Raw genomic sequence first — 23,378 nt, 5'->3', positions numbered from 1 at the left:
AATACAGAGATATCCAGACATGTGAGTTTGGCAGAGAAGATGAATGCTTGGCTGTCTGTCTGCATGTCCGACCTTGGTATGATGCCTATCTCTCTTTCCGTGTGTGTCTTTCCTAAATAAGAGCAGAGGGAAAACATTAGAGAAAGCTTGTGCTTCTATAAATATCTGCTGGTGCAGTGGCTGCGGGCCCACTCTGTGTATGTGTGTTCTTGTGCTGGGAACTGCCTGTATTCATGCCTCCATGGAAGTTGATTACACAGAATACAAAAAACTTTGATCAGCCTATGGGGTCAGCTCTGACCGTCAGGAGACACATTTAAAGGTGAAGTTAGGGTTACACTGTAGAATAAAAACGTGTGAGATGTGCTTTCAAACTGCTTCTGCTCTGTCTGAACCCTTCTCTTTCTCGTTAGTTCTGCAAACTGTTTTAGCAATCACCTGGAAACCAAACTGTGACAATCAACATACATGGGGTTTTCTTAGTAGTGTGCCCTTCTGCGCCCCCACTGGCCTTAAAGTAGCAGTGCAAGTGTCTTTGGCCCGGTTGAGACCTCGCGTTAACATCCGTCCTGAGCAATCCAAATGCTGGTGACCAGCTCAAAGTACAAGTGTGAACACATCCAGAACAGAACGATGACATGTTTGAGATCCGATCACTCAGGCCATATTTGGAGGCCGACTGCACTGCCGGTGACCACATTCTCGTCCCGGGTTGCGTTAAGGAACGCCTCCTCAGCTGGCTTGCGTAAGAGTTTTGCCTCATTCATTCAGAAGAAACACACATCCCCTACTATAAGTGATTGCCTGAAAAGGAAAGCCCCTGAAGTGTTGTCTTTCCCTTTTTTTTGTAATTCTTTAATTTTTAACATTTTCCACAATGTTGAAACAGAACATGGGTTGGCTTTGCCATGGAGGAAATTAATACACACTTCTCAGTGATGACTTTTGTAGCAGCTACACTCACTAAACCAAGTAGATATTTTGCTTTTATATTAATGCTTTCTGAATTTAGACAGTTTTGACAGTTTAGACGGACAATTATTAATGGGTAAGCCCAAAATATGTGATCAGGATCGTCTTCCTGAGAGGCGCCATTTCTCCACCAAACATTCTGAATGATACTTCTGAACAACAATCAAAACAATTATTTATACATTTCTAACCATTTTCCAGGGTTGTCTTTTCATTAGTAATGAGAGCTTTTTAAAATATTTTGTCCTTGTTGCCGAAGGCCAGGTGTGAACACATTTATTTTCAGCTGGTGACTTGGGACACATTCAGATAACTAGGTCTGAACAGGGCCTCTGCCTGTTGCATGGGCTTCAAAACCATCCATAACTTATTATTAAATCATAAAAGATTCCACAAAAGAGCAGTGTTTGTCAGACAGCTGTCAGTGGGACAGATCCATCTTATTTTCAGTAATTAATTGTCTATATAATGACAGTTTTAAGAGCAGTACCGTTATTGATATTTGGGACTTAACCAAGCAGCTCACTATATATTACCTAATATTTTTTTTTTTTTTTAACACGACCCCACTGCCATTTATTTGTGTATGGAATAATATTGGTATCTTTGATCAGCTGCTGTTGGGTGATTTAGTGGTCTGGGTCCTTGAAGTCTCAGGGTCTTCAGGTCACAATCTAGTGAAACAGCTTGCTGTGTCAACCATTTGCCTTTAAGCCCTGTGTCTTTCAACGTGCCACCTCCTTTCTCCACTAAACTCAACTCCCGTTTCCCCTCAGGTGAGTCTGGATGCCAGGGTTCGAGAGGTGATCAACAGGAAGATGCAGGATCCGACGCCTCACACGTTCGAAGACGCCCAGCTCCAGATCTACACACTGATGCACAGGGACTCCTACCCACGATTCCTCTCCTCCAGCATCTACAAGTCGCTGGTTCACGGCGGCTCTCGTACCTCCTCGGAATCCTAGTCCCTCACCGCGTCCGCTCTTTCTGCGGCCCCGCGCGTGCGGGATTGACGCCGTAGTGTTTCACCGATTTTCTCTCACCTCCCAGTACGAACCTTTCCAGAAACGATCACTCCTTCTTACGTCGACTTTTCCCGGAAATCCCAGTCTCTCTGCAAATACTGCCAAGACTTTGGTCCCCTTCATGCCCTCAACTCGTTGCAGTTTTGCCAAAACCTCTTTTCCTGTCCTTGTTTTCATAGTTTCTTAGTCTGCTATTCTGTATCCTTTCTATTGTCTCTTTGTTCTCTTCCTTTGTTCTCTTTTACTCCCCCCTGATCCATTTTCTTCTCTTCTTGTAAAATTATCCTGAAGGGCCTTTGAGAGCAAGAAAAACCACGCTGAAACAGATTTATAACATGACAAACAAAAATATTTAAAATAAAAACTATTAGGCTGGTATTGGTTGTGAAAGAAAAAGAAACAGGAAACAATCAGAAGACGAACTGTTTTCTGTCATTTGAACAATATCTTAAGATGCACGTCAAATCATTTGGGAGGGCTTGATACGGTGATGGACGGAGAGTAACAGGGACGCAGTCATACATGTCATCTGAGCGCTGTGGAGCTGAATTAGTTCACAGCAAAATAGCTCTCATAGGTGGCAGGACTATCCAGTTCCGTGCAGAGTTACATTTTTCTTTGTATCCGTTGAAACACGCCCGTCTGTTCTCAGACTCATGTTCTGAGTTCTCCAAGCACTGAATCTTTCTAGGTCGGGATAGTAGTGTCATGATATTAATAAATAGGCTGACATATAAACACAAACTAATCAAATAATCTTAACTGAAGGACCTCTTACCTGCTTTTTTTTCCCCAGGGCTTTCACTTACATCTCACAGTCTTCCTCAGCAGATTGAGTTTTCTTAGTTCAGAAAGATTGAAGATCCAAACCCAAGCTGACAACACTGAATGTCTGATATTTAACACTTCTGGACGCACCTGCCCGTAGAAATGTATAGAAAAGATTCATTTGCATTTTATTCAGTGCATTCACAAGATTAGGCCTCAGAGGTAGTTTGTACGTACGTAGTAAAACTACTGTTTCCAGCTTAAACTATTAGCTTATCAATCAGTCTAATGATTAATACCTTTTATTTCCGTCGTATTCTCTTTTCCTAACTGCTCTTTACTGTGCCTCCTCATCCATCCCTCCTTTTCCTTTTTCCGTCTTAGCAGCTCTCGTCCTCCCTCACATCCCTTGTGTTTCACATCTTTTGCTTTCACCTCGTCAGCACCTCCTGAACGGAGAGAGAAGCTATCTGGGATATTGAAGTATTTTTTTTTGGGGGGGGGGGGTTGGGATCATCTCCTGTTATGCGGAGATATACATACGCGACTACTGTGAGAGATTGTCTTGCATTTCAGTGGGAGAAGTATTCATCTGTGCCATGAATTCTTATTGGATTTTTATTTTTTACCGCTTTGGCCCCGCCCCCCCCACAGCCGTCCAGTCACCTTTAAGAGCCAGTTGAAGGTGGATCCCCCCTGACTCCTCCCACCTCGTTGCCTCCTCATTCATCCTGTGGTTGCCTCGACTTCAGGAGTGACGGAAAGGTAAAAGGAAAAAGATGGATGGCGTTCCAGTCCTTCTTTCTCGTTTTTTTCCCTTTCCATCAACTGGAAAACACAGGGTGCTCCCCTCCCCAGTCCGCCACCGCAGAAATATTGTTATCCTTTTATTGTTGTTCATTTGTCCCTCCTTGTTTGCTGGATAAATCATGTCACTCCTGTTAAAAAAACACAACGGACGAAAGGAAGGCTGCCACTTCCTTCCGACTACTGATTTACAAACGGACGAGACGTCTATTTTTTAACAGAAAACTCTATACGGAACGTTTGAACTATGTTTTTATGTTCGTTTTATTTTGTTGGTTTGTTTCCCCACTCTTCTCTCCCCTCCCTGGATTAAAAGTTGTTTTTTTTTTTTGCAAGAAGAGGAGGATTCCTTTGAGACTGTACTGATCTCCACCCACCAAAACACCACTGACACTGCAATAAAACACTGGAGTTTAGAAAAGCAACACACACACATACATGCACAAATATTGTGTTACTATACTTTGGGGGATATGTGGGTGATTGACTTTATATTTTCTTCCTGTCCAACCATTAACCTTCAGCAAGAAGGATGAAGAAAACCACCACATACCGGATAGTGTTTCAAAGCAAGTAGTATTTCACTTTGGCCCATGCAGTTATAACAAAAACAGTGCACTCCATGGAGGTTATTAGCCTCCACTGAATGTGTTACCTCCTATAAACACAGTGAAGCATTATTTTAAATATAGCAACTGATTATTCACATTTAGGGCAGCACACTTTAAGTATTATCTAAGTAACCAGTATACGTTGCCCTCTATCCTTTTCCAAAAGTAAATTTAATTCTGCACCTGTTGTATAATAGAGCTATGGATAATGTAATACCTGAGTTAATTGCTAATGCTCAAATGTGTAGTTTTTTGTTTTAGATTATTTTAAATGAATATGTAGGATTTTGACTGATGTTCAGACATAACGTGAAGATGTGCTTGTGAGGATTTCAATCTCAGAATAACCCGCAGATGTGCTGATTTAACAACGCAGTTATTCAGCATTAAATCGCAGGAAAACAGCCCTTTCAACGTCAAACACAGACCGATGTCTGAGCAAAGACACGTCAACGCTGGACTGTGTTCCCAGCATGAACTTGAAACTATAACCCTAGGTCATGGATACAGTTTATTTTATGCTGCATTCATGAAGTAATGATATAAACGATGTTTTCATCTAGATTATGGAAGGAAATTGCAAAAATACAGCTGGTTACAAGAGTAACCTTCATGGCACAGCTGGTTAGGCCAGATTTAGGGTCCTGTGTTAGTTCAGAAATGTGACTGCTAAATGTAACTGCAGGCCGCAACAGTTGTTATTGGTCCAAAATGCATTTCCTTGTTTAAATCTTTAAAGTCCAATAGTAGCCTGGAAGCCAAACCCAATCTGGTCTGGAACCACTCCGCTGGGCGCTGATTATGCTCCAGCAGAGATCTGCCAGGCCAATCAAATCGTCTGGGTGGGCTTTATGCGGTGATGGACAGAGGGGTAACAATCATGTATCATCCAATTCATCTTGAGTTCCGTGAATTTGTTTGCAACAGAATGTATCGGTTGAGATACACCCACAAATGAAATCCCAACGATGGGCTACCAGACTCATATTCTGATCAGATTTGAGTCTGGCCACGCCAAACACACCATTCCGCCTCCTACACACGCCTCACTCGGACGTCTCCTCTCCTTTAGGCGTTGCATTGTTCACTGAAAGCAACCGTTGCTCAACGTTTATTAGCTCTGACATGAGCCGCTCAGTTCCAGTGGCCACAGCTGACTTGTGCCAGAGTAGCGTTTTAGCTGCGTAATTACAAAACGGTGCCGACACATCAGCGCACAAGTATAGATGCCATAAGCCACTCACACAGGCTGCGTTCTGGGCGTTGTGTAGATGCATTGTGGGAGTATAAGCCAAGCTTTGTTCAGCTATAGCCCAATGACTTGAACGCAGCACTGGACACACAGCTTAATCATGTTGTGGTACATGACTTCGAAAGGTCGTGCAGAATTATAGCTTTAATTAATAATCAGCATGTTAAGACTAAGGAAGAGAAAATGTTCTCCAAATCAAAAATGTCACCCTAAGTATAGTAATATAATATTTATTCACATGTACACACACACACACGCGCACCCAAACACACACGTCCACACACCAGGGTGGCCTACCTGGGCACTGCTGCTGCTGACCTCTGCCTCTGTGACCTCTCACCTTTGACCTCACCACTGTCTGTCGCCCACATGGACGCCTGCTCCTGATTGGCTGCAGGAAGCCGCAGGGCTGATCTGTGGTTGGTCAATTCAGGAAGAGGGGTGGGAGGAAATCCCAGGTGCAAAAAAAAAAAAAATATAAATATATATATAGATATATAGATATATTAATGAAAAACAAAATATATAGAGAGAAAAAAAAAAAGAAGATACCTATTATGTGAGATGGGACGCTTACACCCCAGTGCTTCATGGGAAATGTAGTTTGAGGAAAACAAATGTTTGTAGTTGCCTGCGGAGGCAGAGACAACAGATCTTAAAAAAAGAAACGCCTATGTCTCTACCAGACTGGTCACTCAGAATGCATTTATCTTAGTATTGTTAATGTTATTTATTTTATATTTTGTTAAAACTGTGATTTTAATTGTACTTATATAAACGGAAACCCTTGAACATCCAATGACATGGCTTCATTTGTTCAGTGTTGTGTGAAAGTGTTTCTCTCACCTCTCTTTTTTAAACGCGAGCACTCAAGATGGGAAAATAAAGGGGAACTACCCTTGGATGGATGATGTGTGCAGGAGGGTTTGAGGATCACCCAAAGTACAGGAAGCTCCTGCAGCTTTTCACGTACTATAACAATTACGACATAAACACGTAAATCTTTAATAAACAAATAATAATTAGTATGGAGTCAGATATGACTCACTGGAAGAAGAACTCAATGACAAAAAGTATGCTAACAAATGTTCTCCTGGTCTGTACACATCCTTAAAGGAGATGGATTATATACACCGATCAGGCATAACATTATAACCACCTTCCTAATACTGTGTAGGTTTCCCTTGTGCCTACAACAGTTGTGACTCATCAGAGAATGGACATGGACATTCTGAAGGTGTCCTGTGGTGTCTGGGAACACAGTGTTGTTAGTGGGGGCCTTGGGGTCCTATGAGTTGAGGAGAGGGGCCTCTGTGGATCATCCCACAGATACTTGATCAGTTTGGGATCTAATGAATTTGGAGGCCAGGTCAACACCTTGCGCTGTTCTTCATGTGTTTTTTTTGTTCCTAAAGCGTTTTTGTGTGTGTGTCTGTGTCAGGCTGCTCTATGCTTTGTAGACAAGGCTTAAAACAAGATAAATTGACCAGTGCTACTAAAGCAACGTCTAAGAGACTCTTCCCTCCCCAAGGTGAAACTCTGTCTTGAGTATGTTTTGGCCTGAAAGTGAACATGAGCTGAACGGAGCTGTTGCAGTTGACTTTCGGTGTTGATACTCCCAACAGGCTGTTCCTCAAGGAAACCAACACACACACACACATGTAACCCGTGAAACGGTCGATTTGTAGGTTGTGCGTCTGGTCTTTTTCCACAGTCCGCTGTAACCCGAGCCGCCTTGTGTTTGCAATGAATTCACGATGTGACACAGGCGTGCACATAAAAATATATGCGCGCACGCCCACTCTCTCATGCCTTCGTCTCCTCACACCGACACACACTTTATCAACGGCCCTTTATCTCTTGTTTTTCTAACTGCATTCTCCTGATCTGCACCGATAGTTTAAGACGAAGCTTCCTTTCACACAGCTTTCTATTTTTGTTATTGATTTAAACTGGTTCCATCTTGGGTTTATGATCTTTTAAAAAAAAAAAAAAAAAAAAAAACGTCTTCTATTATATTTCCTGCAGATCTGATGCTCCACAGCGGGCAGAACTGGTTTGAAGTAGATCGGAGACGAGTAGTTTCTTATCATTAGGAATTGTGGCTAATAAGGCTAGTTTTTGTCTGATTCATAGTCAGCATCACCAGTTTAATTTGAAAGTTTTAGCAATTTTTTTTGGTCATATCACTCATTTCATAATCAGGTTTTAATCTGCCTGATGAGGCTAGTTTAACTTTTCTGTCATCCCTGTCAGATCCAGCTACCCTGCTGCGTTGTGTCTAAAAACCACGTGACCTCAGTCTGTTTTCCATCCAGGGAGAAGACACCTAACAGAACGTGGTTTCTCACCGCGCCTAAAGCCTTCCAAGTGTCTCTCCACCTTCCCTCCCTCCCTCCCTCTCTCTCTTCTTTGCTCTTGTATGGAAAGAGCTCAGCAGTGTTTCCACAACAAACACAACAGGAGCTTTCTCTGCTCTGCTTTCTCACCGCTTTTCATCACCTCTGTCAACACGCTCGCAGCCGCTGCCGTCATTTAATGAATCTGCTTTTTTGCTTAAGCGGAATTTAATTCTGTTTTTGCCTGTGAGCTTAGTTCAGTTTCTGGTTAACCTCAAACTCTTTAATTTGCTCACTTGTCGACACAGTAAGCTTTTTCAAATTAAGGCGATCATGTCAATAAATAGCAGGTTAAAAGCTGAGCGGTACATATCACAATAACACACCCATCAGTGGCTGTTTACATGGATACTAGTAATCCACTGATAATCCGAATAAAGTTCCCCAAGTGACCACCTCAGTCCAAAAAGATTAGAAGGAATTTTCAATCCAATAACCATGTAAACACTTGATCTGATCGTGCATTCTTTGTTCACGTTAGCCCCACACGGGGTAAACATCAGGGAACGTGACCCGTGCTAAGTTTCCAGGAGGGACAGAAACATGGAGGCAGCAAAACAAGCAGTTGTTAAAACGAGTGTCTGAAACGATGAACGAAGCCGGAATTGATGCGGGCTGCATTGATGAAAATGTGGCTCTGTCGTCGTCATCTTCTGTTGTTGAATGAATTCCACACATTCTTTGCAAAAGTAAAAAAAAAGATCAATTCTGATTGATATTTCGGGTCATGTAAAAAGGTACGTCGTATCAGATCTTTTTATTAACGATCCATGTGACCCATGTTTGAGGGAGATGGTGTTGTATCGTCACTACATTAGTCTAGACAATGAGAAACCTGCATCTTTACCATGTGAGGACACTGATGTCTGAAATAAACCGTTTGCTAATATGTTGGTCTATTCATGCTTTCTGCTGAATTTGATTCAAAATGGCAACAAACAAGCCAAACAGAATAATAATAAAAAAAAGAAATACAGTGATTTGATCTTAATCCAAGAGCAACTTTAATATAAATGTTATGGGCAAAATATGTGGAAGCACAACATGGCAAAGAAAGGCACATCCTCTGTTCCCACAAGGCCTAATTGTGATTTACATCGTCTACCTTAAGAAACTCAAAGTGCTCCATACAAAACAAATTAAACCAATAGACAACATGAACTGGCATATTTTTTTCTCCAAATATATTACAGCTTTTTTATATAAATTTTTACAAAATTAAAAAAAACAAAAAACAAAATTCATCTTTTAAATCCAAATTCAATATTTCAGTCAGTTTGCTTCTCCATGGAACAATATACATAAAGCTCTTCTTCAACAGAACTGAAAAAGAGAAAGAAAGAAACATTTCAGGGATTGTATTAATTTGTTTCGATGCTGAAACGCTGCAGTTAATGAAGCCCTGTGGTTATGTTTGTACTCCCCAGACTCGGTCAGTTCGAGTCTTAACATTATACAAATCTGATTTCATTCAAATATTTCAATCCTACATCGTTTACATTGCTGGCCTTTTAGCCCTTTTTCATTTCCATTGTTGAGGCACTGCTACAATTGTAGGGGTGACCATCAACAACTGCACAACAGCAGTTAGAAACCAATGACTGGATATCATCTATGATGTGCTCTAACACATCTCACACTACTAGCGGTCAAAAACACATTCCTGCCATAAAGTGCCACAAAGTTCTTGCTTACATTGTTTAAGCAGCTGAGATTGAGAAGAGCTAAAGAAATAGTAGCAACCTTTTCATTTAAGCTTAAAGCTGCACAAAAGGACCAAATAACTGTAAAGTCAAAGGCACCCCTCAAATTTACAGAGGGTTATTACCACATCTGGAACTCAGGGGAAGTTTCTAGCTCTTGATTTAGGATCTACTCTGGATTTTGAAACAAATTAAACATTTAAATCAGTCTCTGTGCTCTCTCAAGCTGTGTTGATCATGTTTTATACTTCTGAAAACCAATGGATGTTTGTCTAAATAACTGGTGGGGAGTTAAGATTTTCATGATGAATATCTGTCGGTGGGGACTGCTGGATAAAAACTCTAACGTAAGAATCTACTTTGGTGATGTGTGAAACAAGTTCAGGTGCTGTTGTTTCAGTATAGGTAGTTTTTTTTAGGTATGCCATGTACTAGATGACTGCTGCTACGCTGACACTAGTGATGAGGGAGCAACAGCCTACAATGCATTTTAATGGCAGCCAGCAATATGCTTTTATGAATTGCTCTACTGACACATCAACCTACCAAGGTGTGAACGCACCTTGAGATTCTCCACAGACATGCTGTGTGCTCCTTGTCCAGCAGCAAATGTCAGACAGAGAAAATTGGTAACCAGTTGTCAAAGAAACAGAAACATGTAGCAGTTAAAGGAACAAACAGAAGGAGACCAAACCAGAGTTTAAAGGAGACTGATTGTTGGACTATCAGGTTAATACACTCCCAGTAACAACTTAATAAAGTAGAAATATGTACCTTTAAGCCTGATCCCCTGCCCACAACTGGAACAAAAATCACTGGAAGAAGCTTTAACTTAACATCAGATTAAGAAACATAACTTTGGTAACTTAACCAACTTAACTTTAATGATATTCTCATTAATTAGTTTCAAATTTAAATTAAACTTCAGTTTTGTGAGTTTTAATTCCACAGAGGGGCTAGGAGCATCTTCTTTCTTTTCAAAGATGAGAGCAAGGATATAGTTACAAAGCCTTTTGTTGCATGTCTAACTGATTTATATCTGTGTTAAAGTTACCCAACATGCTGAAACAACAAAACAGACTTCCCACAAACCATCCGCTTCTCAAATTAGCTGCTTCACCTTGACCTGGAGCCAGGAGCTAAATAAGGGAGGGAGGAAAGGACTGGGAATGCCTATGGGGGAAAAGGAGGAAGGAGTAAATATGGAAAGGAAAGGTGAGAGATGAAATGGTGGGAGGAGGGTGAAAAGGACAGTGGAGGAGTTGTAAGATGTAAACAAGAGGGGGAGGAAGGGAGAAAGCTGAGAAAAGTTTTGAAAAAAAAAAAGATAAGAAATGCAGGTGGAAATGTAGGGAAGTTTAACATTTGCAAAGAAGGAAAAATGAGACAAGAAAGGACATAAAAAGGTAAACTGAAGCAGGAGTGTTAACTGAAGGTGAGTAGGAAGGAAAAAGTGAGAGGAAGACAAAACAGGAGCCTGGTCTCTGCTGCCATCTTGTGGTTAGAGTTTGTTACTGACACTCAGGCTCATGAAGTTCCCTCTATAATATGTAGTAATATTTCCTCATCCTCCATCCTGATCTTCAGTGTCAGTTAGTCATAAATCCCTCCACATGAACAGCTAGGTAGGTTATAGAGTGTTTTCATATTTTTATATTAAATACCTTCAAGTGTTTTTTTTAGCTAGTTATCTCTAGATTTCTATTTCAGTGCTATTTAAGTTCACACATGCCTTCATACATGACATTTCTACTGTACATCATGTATCATATGTTAACAGTACAAGTATTCGTTTCATGTTTTTTTTTTTTTGTTGGTGTAACATTACAGTTTGTTACTGGTGCTGTTTCCTCACCTTCCATCGATTGCCGCAGCTGTTACACAAAACAAAAGTTGTCATTGGCTCGTCAGCGCTGCGGGTCTGCACCTAAAACACAAGTAACAGATAAATCTGTGAGATAAAAACAAAAAGCATGGTACACTGAAGGATTTCCACTAGTGAGTCTTTTTCACTTCGTGTGTCCACACCTGTGTGTACGTGCAGCTCTTTCCATGACACTTGTTGCAGATGAACATGTCTGTCTCGGTTCCCCCGACCTTAGACAGCTGATGCTCTCTGATGGACTCTTTGGTCAGAGCTTCTCTGATCTGCTTCAGCTCGGCGCTTGCCATTTCCTGTGCACAAAAAACACACATCAAGTGCTTTATCTGAACGCATTCTTGGACATCTGTTTTGATGCATAGCTACATTCAGCTGTTTGGGACAGCACTCAATGCATTTGTCAGAAAACATTCCATCCATGTTAAGACAAAAGTAAACAACACTGGCACCGTGTGGCCTAATGGAAAATAACTTTTGATGACCTGCATGACGTTTCCAAAATATTAAACAACTGCATGAGGTTGGGATGAGATCAGATGCCTGCGTGACTCACCTCGGATGTCATGCAGGCAATGCGCTGAGGCGAGATGTTTCCACACAGGACATTACGGCGCAGGTCTGGATTCTTCTGGTCCTTCAGGTTGGAGATGCGACTTCGTAGACGGGTTTTGTATTTCATATCTGTTGACTTGAACTCCTGGAAGATCTGTGGGCACGACAAGCAGTCAAGGGCCAAACACGTTTACAGATTTGAGATGTCATTCAGGATCGGGCAGACTGGCATGGCCCTCTGATCACCGCTCAGCTAACATGTTTATCTGAAACAGTGAAACACTCCCTGAGTAAACTCATCTTGAGCTATTTCACTCTGGTGTGAAACCCAGCTCTGTTCGTTCATGTTTTATCTTGTGTAGACAAAGTCACAGTTTGAAGGGTTAGTGAAAGGATATGTTCTTCAATTTGTGCTGCCAGGTGGTCACAGTCCACTCCAATGGTCTTATGGTCGTCTGAAACAGATGATCCTGTTTAGTTTGGGGCGCAATGAAAAATAGAAACATCTAAAGGAAGTTTACAGATTTGGTTAATCAATTAGTACTGATAATGATAAAAGTCAGTTATCACCTCTTAAAATGGGGGACCACATTTGATGGGGGACTCTGAGTTACCACTAAAGATGCTAAATGGATGGGGAAATAAGAATTATCTTACGCACAACTAATGTGAAGACTCCTAGTCTTTTGTAGATATCAATAAGCACAATTTAGAGTAAATATGTTCAATTTAAAAACTCTAGACAGACCTTAAACTTCAGCACAAAAGCTGCCGTTCAGTGTTCTACTTGCTGTCAGTCATTCGATCATGAAAGCACCGATAAGAAGAACAGTATACTCACCATCAGTCTGCAGCGCCGCCACCAGCAGCTCTCGACACTTGTTCCGCACGTTGTCTGTGGTGACGGGGGCAGGGGGGAAGTTGGTGACCCGAGGAGGGAGGGTAGGGGTGGTGGGAGTGGATGGAGAGGTTGGCGTCTCCACAGACTTCTTACTGTTAAGAAGGAGAGGAGAAGATACAGTGATCTTTTTCTGTTACTTTATTCAGTACGTATTACACTAAAAGGAGTGGACAGCTTTAAATAACCGAAAAACAAAGGCAAGTGGAGAGTCCTTGAGTTTTCCTGAAGATGTTTTACCACTCAGTTTGAGTCAGTTAATGAGCCAGTAGAAAATCACTCTCTGAGGAAAAAACACAACACCATGGGAGGTACTCTAATCCTCTAATTACAGGTATTGCATTGTTAGTGTGTGAGTTTCACACTCCTGTATCTCCGTCCTGAGGGTAGGAGTGTGAACAATCTGCACTGGGTGGGTGGCAGGGGTCCTTAGTGATGGAGGGAACTCTCCTGTGGGCTTAAAGATGCTCTGCAGAGAGGGGAGTGGAGTCCTCGTGAGCCTCTCGTGGCCACCATACCACACAGCCGCTGTTGAGCCTTCTTGACCAGCTGTGTGGTGTTCAGTGTTCAGGTGAGGTCTTCTGTAACATGGACCCCTAGGTACTTGAAGCTGCTCACCCTTTCCACTTCAAGTTCCCGGATAAACAGCGGATGCTCAGGGCTCCTCTCCTTCCTCATATCCACTATCATCTCCTTGGTCTTGTCCGTGTTGAGGTTGGAACTATTGGGAAACATTCTCTTTAGACGGACAGGCGTATAGTATGTCCGAGGAAAGAATTCAACATATTGTCCATGAACGCATAGTGTAGTACACTGTGGAAAGACACTGTCGCAGATCTTGCTCTAGTTTTCAGGGCTGAATGTTCTTCCACAGCAGTCAAAGGCAGAGGAGTCTGAGTGAGATGTTATATTTTCCTTTTCAGCATTTTCCAGTTCCAACAGTTTCAGTCACATTTTGTCATCCCTTAGCAGAGATTCAGTAAAGTGAAGAATTTGAAAGTGTTTATAAAAGTCTCTGGAGTAGATGTTAAAATCCTTCCTGACTCGTTCAGACAACTTTAGAGAATATATCATAAAAATCAGAAATGCTCCGTGAGGCCCACTCCAAGAGATGGATTATGAGATATCAGGGTTCAAGCAGTTTTAGGTTGAACTGCGTTCTGTTTCAGAGAATGCTGGATTCAGTAAATGTATTGTTTGAGCTATTTGATAACAGCAGCAAAGCAAGTAAACACTCATGGACTGGAAATGTGGCCAATGTGATAAGAAGACATGACCACTCATCACCAGTGCAACAAACCTTTTCTCACTGCTCTCAGAGTCCTTGGAAGTGGATGATGACCGTACAGGAGAGCCTTCGTTCTTCTTCTTCTCGTCCGACTTCCCTTCTGAACCATCTGTCACATGAGACACAGAACAACAAACACCAGACACAAAAGACAGTAATGACTTTTCTTCATGTAATGATGCAAATCCAGCTTCTAAAATAACAGCGTAGTTTTTCATGTTCGCACTTATCGTAAATGGAACCTGTTTTGGTTTAAGGCTGTCGCGGTCACACAAAACATCTGAAGTTGCCACCCTCCCTTGGCATTTGCTCTTTTTTGAGACGATGCATCAATTAAGTGGGGACAACCACAGATCTAACATCGTCCTTATTCTTATGGGATAAAATATGTGCACACAGAGATCGGCGTAGAACAGCACATTACACACATCCAAACACACACCTACCCAGCAGTTTCTTCCAGGCCTTGATGAGAGTTTTGGCCAGAGTCTGAACCTCTTCATCTGAGCTCTGCTTCCTCACCGCATTCACCGACATCCCGACTCTGGTCGACTGCATGGCGGTAGAGAAACAATTCAGAAATTTAGATTCTTTTTTTTTTTCCTCAGAACATTCACAGTTAATGAGAGGAAGTTTGCTTTGATATCAGCTGTAAAGGACTGTCAGAAAACACAACACACTCTACCCAACAGCTCAGTTTGACTGCTAATTCAGTCTTTTTCTCTATGTGCAGAAACAAAATGAATCTTGCAAAATAAGAAAGATGTCTCTATAAATTTAAACACTTATATTCAACACAAATCCTCAGTGTATATAAGGACTACATTGGCGTGGATGTCATATTCTGCATGTCTGATTAAAAACTGTCTGATAGGGAGTGTTACAACAATGGAAATCTGCATATTAAAAATTAGTTTGGACCGGTAGTGTTGGTTAATGGGGTAATGGTTAAATATGTCCGGTGTAGGCTACCGTACTACTGCTACATGTAAACAGGCAGAAGTTGGAGGTCAAAGGGCGTTTATGAATTCAGTATCAGTTCAGACTTGACAAGCTGGACTCAGACTCTAGAGGATCATGGTAGGATGCAGAACTGTCATTCTGCAACTGGAACTTGATGCTTGCCTGTCAAATGCATGCTGGGATACCTTGCTGTCCACACAAGTTACCCTTTGATGCATCCCTGATAAAATGCGGGGTGCCAGAACACATCCAGCAATTTGGATTGTGTGTGGTCAGTCCAAATGAATTGGAAAAGCACTTTGCCAGTGAGTGATGTTTCACAATTCCTCAAGTACAGTCAAGAACGCATACTGATCGACTAGCCTCAGAACATTCAGAGAACGTGGTGAATATTAAACCCAGTTTATTACATTATCTATTAAGAGTGAAACAGATCAACTAAAAGGCTTTCTTGTCTAACACTGAGCTCAGTAATGAGAAATACATGCTTTGAGTGAAAGACACAACACAAACATGGCATGTAAAATATATAGGAGGAACCTCATATTGTAAATGAATGGTAGCCTTGACATTATCCAACTGTTAGCCCCTGGATGCTAGCCTTAAACATTTCAGGATGATGGCTGCACATGCTTGTGGGGTTACAATCCAACATATGTAGAAGCTTTTTAACTGCTTCAGCATGTAAGAGGAGTGTTTCATACATTCATTCCCTATTCTGTTAGCTTGTCAGGTGGGTGGAGTTATTCACCTGCAGGGTCTCCAGAGACATCTTCATGTTCTTCAGTTCTCTCAGCAAGTCAAGAGCACCATCCTGCAGACAGAAAAAACAAAACGACCGTCACATTCAAGTCCTTTCACTTATTCTAAATAACAGCTGTTTTCCAGAAAGTGAAAAAATGAAAACCCCTAAATGATATGGTTAGGTGCATTAAACCAAAACAAGAGTACATAGGGAGCCTTCTTCTGCTGATATTTGCCATCTCATCAAGGGAATCTTTCGCAGATGTTTCCATTTTTTATCATTTAAACCTCTTTTTATTGCACCTTGACACAGCTGATGGATTTCTTTCATGTATTTCACTGGCATGAAACTCATGATTACACATTTAGGACTGCACACGGACGTACATAGAGACATTGGCTTGGATGCTCGTCGACTTGCACAAATAACATCACACGGGCACCGCAAAGGACCTTCGCAGACGCAGAAATTATGAATAGTTTTTTGTGCACCTGCCTATTCGTGCAGTGACCCAATCAGCGACAATGTGTCAGCAGTGCAGTTCAAAAATTATACAGATACAGGCCAGGAGCTCCACACCACACATCTGTGACTTTGGCCGAGCCATAACTGTAGGTGTGGTATGAGCAGTTTCTGAAACTGCTAATCTCATGGATTTTTACCACAACCACCTCTACAGTTTAAACAGAATGGTGAAAAGGTATCCAGTGACCAGCAGTCCTGTGGAGAGAAACATCTTTTAGATGACATCGACCCAAGGTCAGTCTGGTTAGAGCTGACAGAAAGGTCACAGATTATTGTTCAGAAAAGTAGCTCAGACCCACAACACGTCCAACCTTAAGGTTATCCAGAGCAGAAGACTACAACGAGTTTGACTCCTGTTACAAGCATATGTGGACACAGGCTCCCCAGAAATGGATGGCTAAAGATGTAAAAACACTGCATGGTCTAATGGATAAATTAAAATCTAATGGTAATTTAGAATCAACAGCATGAATCCATGGAGAGAACCTGCCTTGAGTCAACAGTCCAGTCTAGGCTGTGGCCGCTGATGGAGATGTAATGGTGTGGTTACTGTTTTAATACCAATCAATCATGGTGTAAATGACACGGTCTCTGATAAGTGTTGCTTGTAATGGCTACTTCCTCCTTGACTCCAAGTCCCAAACTGGTTTCGTAAGGAGCTGAAGAGGTTCAGCGGTCTATGCAATAGTCAACCAAGCAGAAATCTCTTAAACTAATCATTTAGTTTTGAGGGAGAAAAAAATAAATGTTTATTTTTTTCATCTGGTTAGCAACTTGATTCAAAATCATGGTGGGATTCTTAGCTCCTGGGGTGTTTGGAGGCAGAAATTGTTTAAACTACTGGATTCAGGGTTGGAGGATTGTCAGATATTGAAATTTGTTTCATGACATTGACCTTAAAGTTACGTTAAATGTTCAGTGTGACATAGCATCCCAATTATTGTCTAGTGTGCATTTATTACACATTCTGTAATCAAATTATTTAAAGTAATATTAAAAAAAGCTAAATGCATTTGCTGCATGACATATTCTAAACTGAAGGCTTTTCAATATTAAGTTTATTTAAAATTGTGACTTTAAATCTTTATGTCTAATGTTTCTCACGATACCAGGTTTATTTTCACAATAAACTTCTGGGAGTTATTTAGTTATTACCTGCTTTATACTTGAGCTCAAAGTTAAAACGATATTAACAGATGTAAATAAAATAAAATAAAAATATATACATCTAGTTTGTGTGTTTAAACCTATCAACGCCACATTTAATGAAGAAACTCTGAGGGCAGCTGATCACTAAGTGGCTCCAGGTGTGCCTGTTTTAATTGACAGCTTTTGACCAATGGCTTGCTGTGATTTCTGACCAAACTACTTGTTTTAAATGCACCGCAAACAGCAGCCAGTTGAACACGGGCATGAGCAGAAAGCCTCCGCCGGCATCTACCGGGCTCTCTCCGGGCTTCCAGAACGTTCCCTCTTCTCCGCGGTTAAAGGTGGAGCCCATCACCTGATGGCGCGTGTTTGTGTGGATGCGGCAACTCACCGTGTTCCTCTTGTGCACCATTTTATCCAGCTTTTTGGCGATGCGCTCCACCTCCTGATGTTTAGCCATTTTACGCGGATTCCTCTGCCGTCAGTTGTGCGCCTCTGCTGCGGAGAAAACCTCCATGGATGTGGAAGGAAAAACTCTCCCAGACTCTCTCACTTTGCTTCTCTTTACGCGGTCCGCCTGTCTCCTCCGCTCCCAGCTGCATGCCTGCCTCTCGTTTGTTGTTGTGACACCGTGGGACGATGGGAGATGGAGTTTTTACTCTCCCTTTTTGCCCCGTTGACCAAAGCTTTTTAAAGGAGACTCTTCGAGTTATGTTTCATCATCCCCCCCCCTCCTCCTGCAGTTGGACATCTCCAACAGAAATGGTAACAATCATTTTAAAATGTGTCCTCAGATGTTTATCACACTGCACATGGCTGACAGTGTTGACATTCAACAGTGTCTGACTAAAGCTGGGCTAACTTTCCATTTCAAACACATGCATGCAGAGGAATCACAGCTGCTTGTGGGAAGAAGATGTTCAGCCTTCGGTGCAAAGAAAGGAAAGTTAAGGAAACTGCCATCATTTACAGAACTTCCTTGATTCAGTATTAACATGCTAACAGAACATTTTATTAGGAACACGCAGGCAAGCCAATGCAAAAACTCTGACGTGCATTATAACCTTTAAAAGGTAAAGTGGGTTTTAGCATTATATTGAAAGTGTTCCTAATGTTTTATCCAGTCCATTAACACTCACAAGTGGAGCAAGTTTTATTAAGCCAATCACTGCAGCCTCAGAGATGACCAATGAGAAGAAAAACCATAAATGTGTAAATTTCTTAAGAGTATAGCTGTTAAAGATGTTCCTTGATTATTGTGTTGGTGTGGCTCTTTTATATATTTTTAGAAAAAAAAAAAATCCTTCATACAACTTGGAGGCTTAGCTTTTATTTATTTATTTTTCTGATGTTCTGTTTTGATCATGAAGAGACAAAACTTGCCATTCATTCGTCTTCATCAGGGGTATCAAAGATACGGCCGGGGGCCAAAACCAGTCCGCCACAGAGTCCGATCTGGCCTGCTGGATGGATTTGCAAAAATTACACCGAAGATGTTAACTGCAACTTTTAGTAACATTTCCTGCTATTCTTAATTTGTCCACTAGGATTCAGTGTTTTGCTAAGAATTGTTGACAAAACATGACATTCATACCCAGATTTAAACTAAAATCACACTAATTTTAAGACATTTCAAGCTGTTCATAAAATGTTTTTTAATAGGATAGCTCATTAGATGTGAAATGTACTTTTTTTTTTTTGCACTAAAACAGAAGGAAATAGTTGGATTAATTTTTAGGTTATGATGCTATTATGGTACTAGCGGCCCTCTTGAGCTCAAATTGGGTTGTTTGTGGCTCCTGCACTAAAATGAGTTGGTCTACGTCAATCTCAGCTTGAGCCATTTCAGCTTTGCCCTACCCTACACTTGTGCTGCTCTCAACTGCTGACAGAGCACTGACTGTTCATAGTCTGCATTTTACATATGATCCATTCAAATGCTTCTATCCCCTGTTAACCATGTACATACTGTTCATATTCTGTAAAAATCCTGTAAGCATTCTGTTAACATCATATAACACGCTGTGTGTACTTCTCAACTGTATACATATTGTAGGGCAGTGCACCATTTAAACAGATTCTGTACATCAGACCATCTTTGCACATCTGGTTAGGCGTATTTATTTGGCTGCATACAATGACGAAATTGGAATCCAATCTAACTACTAAATTTAAAAAAAACCTCTTTAGGATGGAGTAAATAGTTGTATTTGTATGTACAAATATACAAAGGAATATATAAAACTTTTGGATTTCAATGAGGAAGGGACTGTCCTATATAGAAAAGGAGTTGTGCCAATGGTGCATGAATTGCAAATGACCTTATAATAGTGACACAGGGTACAACAATGTGATTTCAGAGAGCAGTTTAAACAGCACTTTAGAGAAAATTCTATCTTTTAAAAGCACACAGTTACATTTTAGTCATCATTTTCATGCAGTGACTAAATCAAAACCCTGCACGTAGGTGTGTTCTTCCTCTAGATGTCAGTGTTGTAAAGTTATTCTGTATTTGATTGCTATAGTTTTTTTCAGGCTGAAGAAGTGAGTACAAGATGAGGTCCAGCGCAGATGTACAAACCTACTTATTAAAGGATTTACTTTATTATTGAGTACTTGTTCTAGACCTTTACATTTTTTTCTTTCATTTTTTTCTGTCGTGAATGAGATGTTTTACTCAATTGTTTTAACCATTTCGACATGCCTCCTTAATATGAGTCATTAAATTATAGGGTAAATACTTGGATTTAGCACAGGGTCAGATGAGAAATAGTTATTGTTGGAGTTAGTCTTGAGTTCTTATTAGCTGTGTAAAGAAGCAAAAATCCCATACAAGTTCACCTGTTGTCCTGTGTACAGCTTCCTTACTCAAGACAAATTACCAAACGCTTCTTTATAAATGAAACTACTACATTCAATGTCCCACTGTGATTACATAAAAGTACAAAGGTATTTTCAGCAAACTTGTATTTCAAGTCTAATTCAAAGTAAAATCCTGTAAAATCCATTCTGCAGTCCAAGAAGATTCAAGATGCAAGATGTTTATTGTCATATGCACAGTAAAAACAGCAGTTTATCTTTCTTTTCAATTCTCCCTTACTAAATACAATAAATAAACAGAAAGAAATATAAGATACAACAGACCAAAATAGGTGCAGAAGAAATCTGTTAAATTACAAGCTTAAAATCTGAGTTGAAGAAATGCTCTGTGCTCTGTGCCTTGTGCTGCAGATACAGTCCAAAGTGAGGCAACTTTAGCAGGAGTCTGATGGCCTGTTTGTTTGTGAGGAGCAGTTCAGTATTACTTTATAGGTATACAAAAGGCTAGTTTAGTTAGGTGGTTCGCAACATATGGGTCAGTCCCCTCCAAATAAAGTCACAAGATAAATCTCAGAGGCTGTGATGAGTGTGGTAGAAAAGATAGTTTAATCATTAGTCCTCTTTAGGTTTCGGACAGTTATTTAAATGTTTTTAGGTTGTTTCACTGCATGTCTAAAACCCAACAAACTCATATTTGTGTTCAAAGGCCAAATAAAAAGTCTTAAATTATATTTATATCACCATGTGGTAAAATGAAACAGAATTGAAATAGTCCTGGTTTTGTGTCACATTTAAATGGAACAAATTATTTCAGTAAAATCTAAAATATTAATGGAGCAGAGCAGAAGTGTAAAGTAGCAGAAAACTGATGCACAAATACCTCACAATTGTACTTGAGACATTATTTAGTTACTTTCCATGAGAGAAGTTATACTTTCCTTAGGTCAGCAAAAAGAAGGATGCTGTAATGTAAAGAAGAACAGATTGTTTTTACTCCACTGTCAGTATACTGTCAGCTAACTGCGCTAATAATGGCTTCTACCCATTATGCAAAGATAACTAATAGAAAAACTATTTTCACATCATTTTTCTGTCTTTGGTTTATTTGATTTTTTTTTTCTTAGGATGGATTCTTGATTTTTGATGGGTTATTTACATTAACTGAATAATTATAAGGATATGGCTTTATGTCAATGGAGAGTAAAAATAAACAGACATGACCCGTATTATTCGTGTAATCAAGAACAGACTACATTTTTAACCTGCCAGCGACGACTCTCTTAGACTCTCTGCTCCTCTTTCTCACCGTCTCTCTCTAAATCTAAATCAGATTTCTCTCTGAATCTGAGATGAGTAAATATTTCTTGGAGAAACTTTTTTATTGCTCATGAATTCTTTCTGCTTGATGTTTGCAGCCAAAAAATCTCCTCCAGCTGAGGATCTGCACAGCAGAGCTGGCAGCAAAATCAACAGCTGCTGGACGAGATAGCTGCCAGTGTCTGTGTGTGTGAGCGTGTGTGTGTGTTTACTACAGAGAACCTGGAGAGCTCGGAGCTTTGCAGAAAAGCGATGCAGACGAGGGAAACTCATCCAAAGCTGATTGTAAGGAAACAGAAGCAGCTTCTTCTTCTTCCTCCTCTTTTCTCCTTTTCCAATTTCTCAGTTTTTACTTTTTTTTTTTCTTTCCTTCCTTATCCCACCCCCTCCACCCCTTATCTAATCCACTTCGCTCTTTGGTGCTTTTTTTCTTCAATTATTCAATCATCTGCTCTTTTATTTACTCTAATTAGCAATTCTTCATCCCCAGCTCATTTCCCTTCTCCTTCCTTCCCTGATTTATCTCTACTCTTTTATAAAGTGTTTCCTTTTTATTCTTCTCCTACCTCTTTTCCTTTGATTTGAGATTTTTCTCCCTCATTTCCTTCTTTTCATGTCCATATTTCCTCTTAGATGTTTTTTGTATTTCCTTTAAATCACTTTTCAAATCTTCTCTTCTTCTTTCTGTCTCTTTCAGACATTCTCTTCTTTCTTTTCCTCCCGCCTTTGTCATTACCCTCGCTTCTCACCCTTTTCTCTTCATCTTGTCGCTTCTTGCTCTCTTATATTGTCTTCATCCCTTTTCCATCATCTTCCTCCTAGTCCTTCCTTGCTTCCACTTAATATTTCTTGCCTCTCGTTTTTCCCTTTTCTATTTTTTCTCTCCTGTTTTCTGTTTTCCTCTCTTCCCTTTTTCACATTGCATCTGCTTACCTCTCCTCCTCTCACCACACTTCTCTTCCTCTACCACATTTCTCATCTCCATCTAGTTGTTCGTCTTGACGACTTCATCTTACTTCAGTTTAGATTTTACTCCCTCAGTAGTAGTAGTAGTAGTAGTGATTTCAAGGATATGGACAGACAGGATCAGTTTCAATTTGGAATAGTCTAATTGTTTATGTTTTTAGTTCACAAATGCCACTGAATCATATTCACTGATTGTTTGAAGGTGTCCTGGAAAGTAAGAAAAAAAAATAAAAATTTTGATGATCAGTTGTATTTCAAGGCATCTTTTTACAATACTTGGATTTCTATTACCTTTCTAAGACCATAACTAACTAATGTCAAAAATGTGACCCAGTTTTAATCAGATTTCAAGGTGAATAAAAACTGCTATATATGCTTGTGTGGTATTCAGACACATTTTTGCTTTTAGCTTTCAGCCACTTCACAACACTGATCAGCTCTATCTTTTTTTCTTCTAATTTTAACCAGGACAGGACCAGTCAGTTTTGGTGAAATACTGAAATAAGTTTTCCGTTCATTATTTACCAGTTCCTTTGTGCGATGACCTTGTCAGAACTACAACCCTGAACCTTGGCAGGCATCTTTGCAGATTCAAAGCTCATTGACTCATTAGAGTTATTAACAGACCATTGAAACCATCGGAAACTGAAACATTTAGAATGCTAAACGCCATGCCTCTGACTACGTACTGGCATGGGCCTCGGGTGTTACTCACATCCGAAGTCTTGAAAACAGC

The 23,378-nt window shown here is 40.5% G+C and overlaps 2 protein-coding genes and 1 long non-coding RNA gene across 7 annotated transcripts in view; 2 read left to right on the top strand and 1 right to left on the bottom strand.

Moving 5' to 3' along the window:
- Positions 1 to 6,214, top strand: part of rgs19 (regulator of G protein signaling 19) — a 33,467-nt gene extending 27,253 nt beyond the window's left edge. For all 5 annotated transcript variants that reach the window (XM_084553758.1, XM_084553757.1, XM_084553760.1 and 2 more), the window contains one exon: positions 1,749 to 6,214. In XM_084553758.1, coding sequence (XP_084409884.1) covers positions 1,749 to 1,937 — 189 coding nt within the window. In that variant the 3' untranslated portion in view covers positions 1,938 to 6,214. The remainder of the gene's footprint in view (positions 1 to 1,748) is intronic.
- Positions 6,215 to 8,824: 2,610 nt separating this feature from the next.
- On the bottom strand, positions 8,825 to 18,041 carry tcea2 (transcription elongation factor A (SII), 2). Its single transcript, XM_084554214.1, has 10 exons — positions 17,931 to 18,041; positions 15,872 to 15,934; positions 14,604 to 14,709; positions 14,170 to 14,266; positions 12,813 to 12,964; positions 12,372 to 12,426; positions 11,973 to 12,129; positions 11,566 to 11,712; positions 11,393 to 11,464; positions 8,825 to 9,157 (listed from the first exon to the last, which is right to left on the bottom strand). The coding sequence occupies exons 1-10, from the start codon at positions 17,997 to 17,999 to the stop codon at positions 9,149 to 9,151; spliced, it is 927 nt and encodes a 308-aa protein (XP_084410340.1). The 5' UTR covers positions 18,000 to 18,041; the 3' UTR covers positions 8,825 to 9,148.
- Positions 18,042 to 18,178: 137 nt separating this feature from the next.
- LOC311494935 lies at positions 18,179 to 18,792 on the top strand. Its single transcript, XR_014699300.1, has 2 exons — positions 18,179 to 18,304; positions 18,428 to 18,792. It is a non-coding gene; the product is annotated as an uncharacterized lncRNA (long non-coding RNA).
- Positions 18,793 to 23,378: the final 4,586 nt, after the last annotated feature.

Source organism: Chelon labrosus (genome assembly GCF_963514085.1).
Source record: "Chelon labrosus genome assembly, chromosome: 10".
In the NCBI taxonomy this organism is placed as follows: domain Eukaryota; kingdom Metazoa; phylum Chordata; class Actinopteri; order Mugiliformes; family Mugilidae; genus Chelon; species Chelon labrosus.
This window is presented reverse-complemented; position numbering and strand designations above follow the sequence as displayed.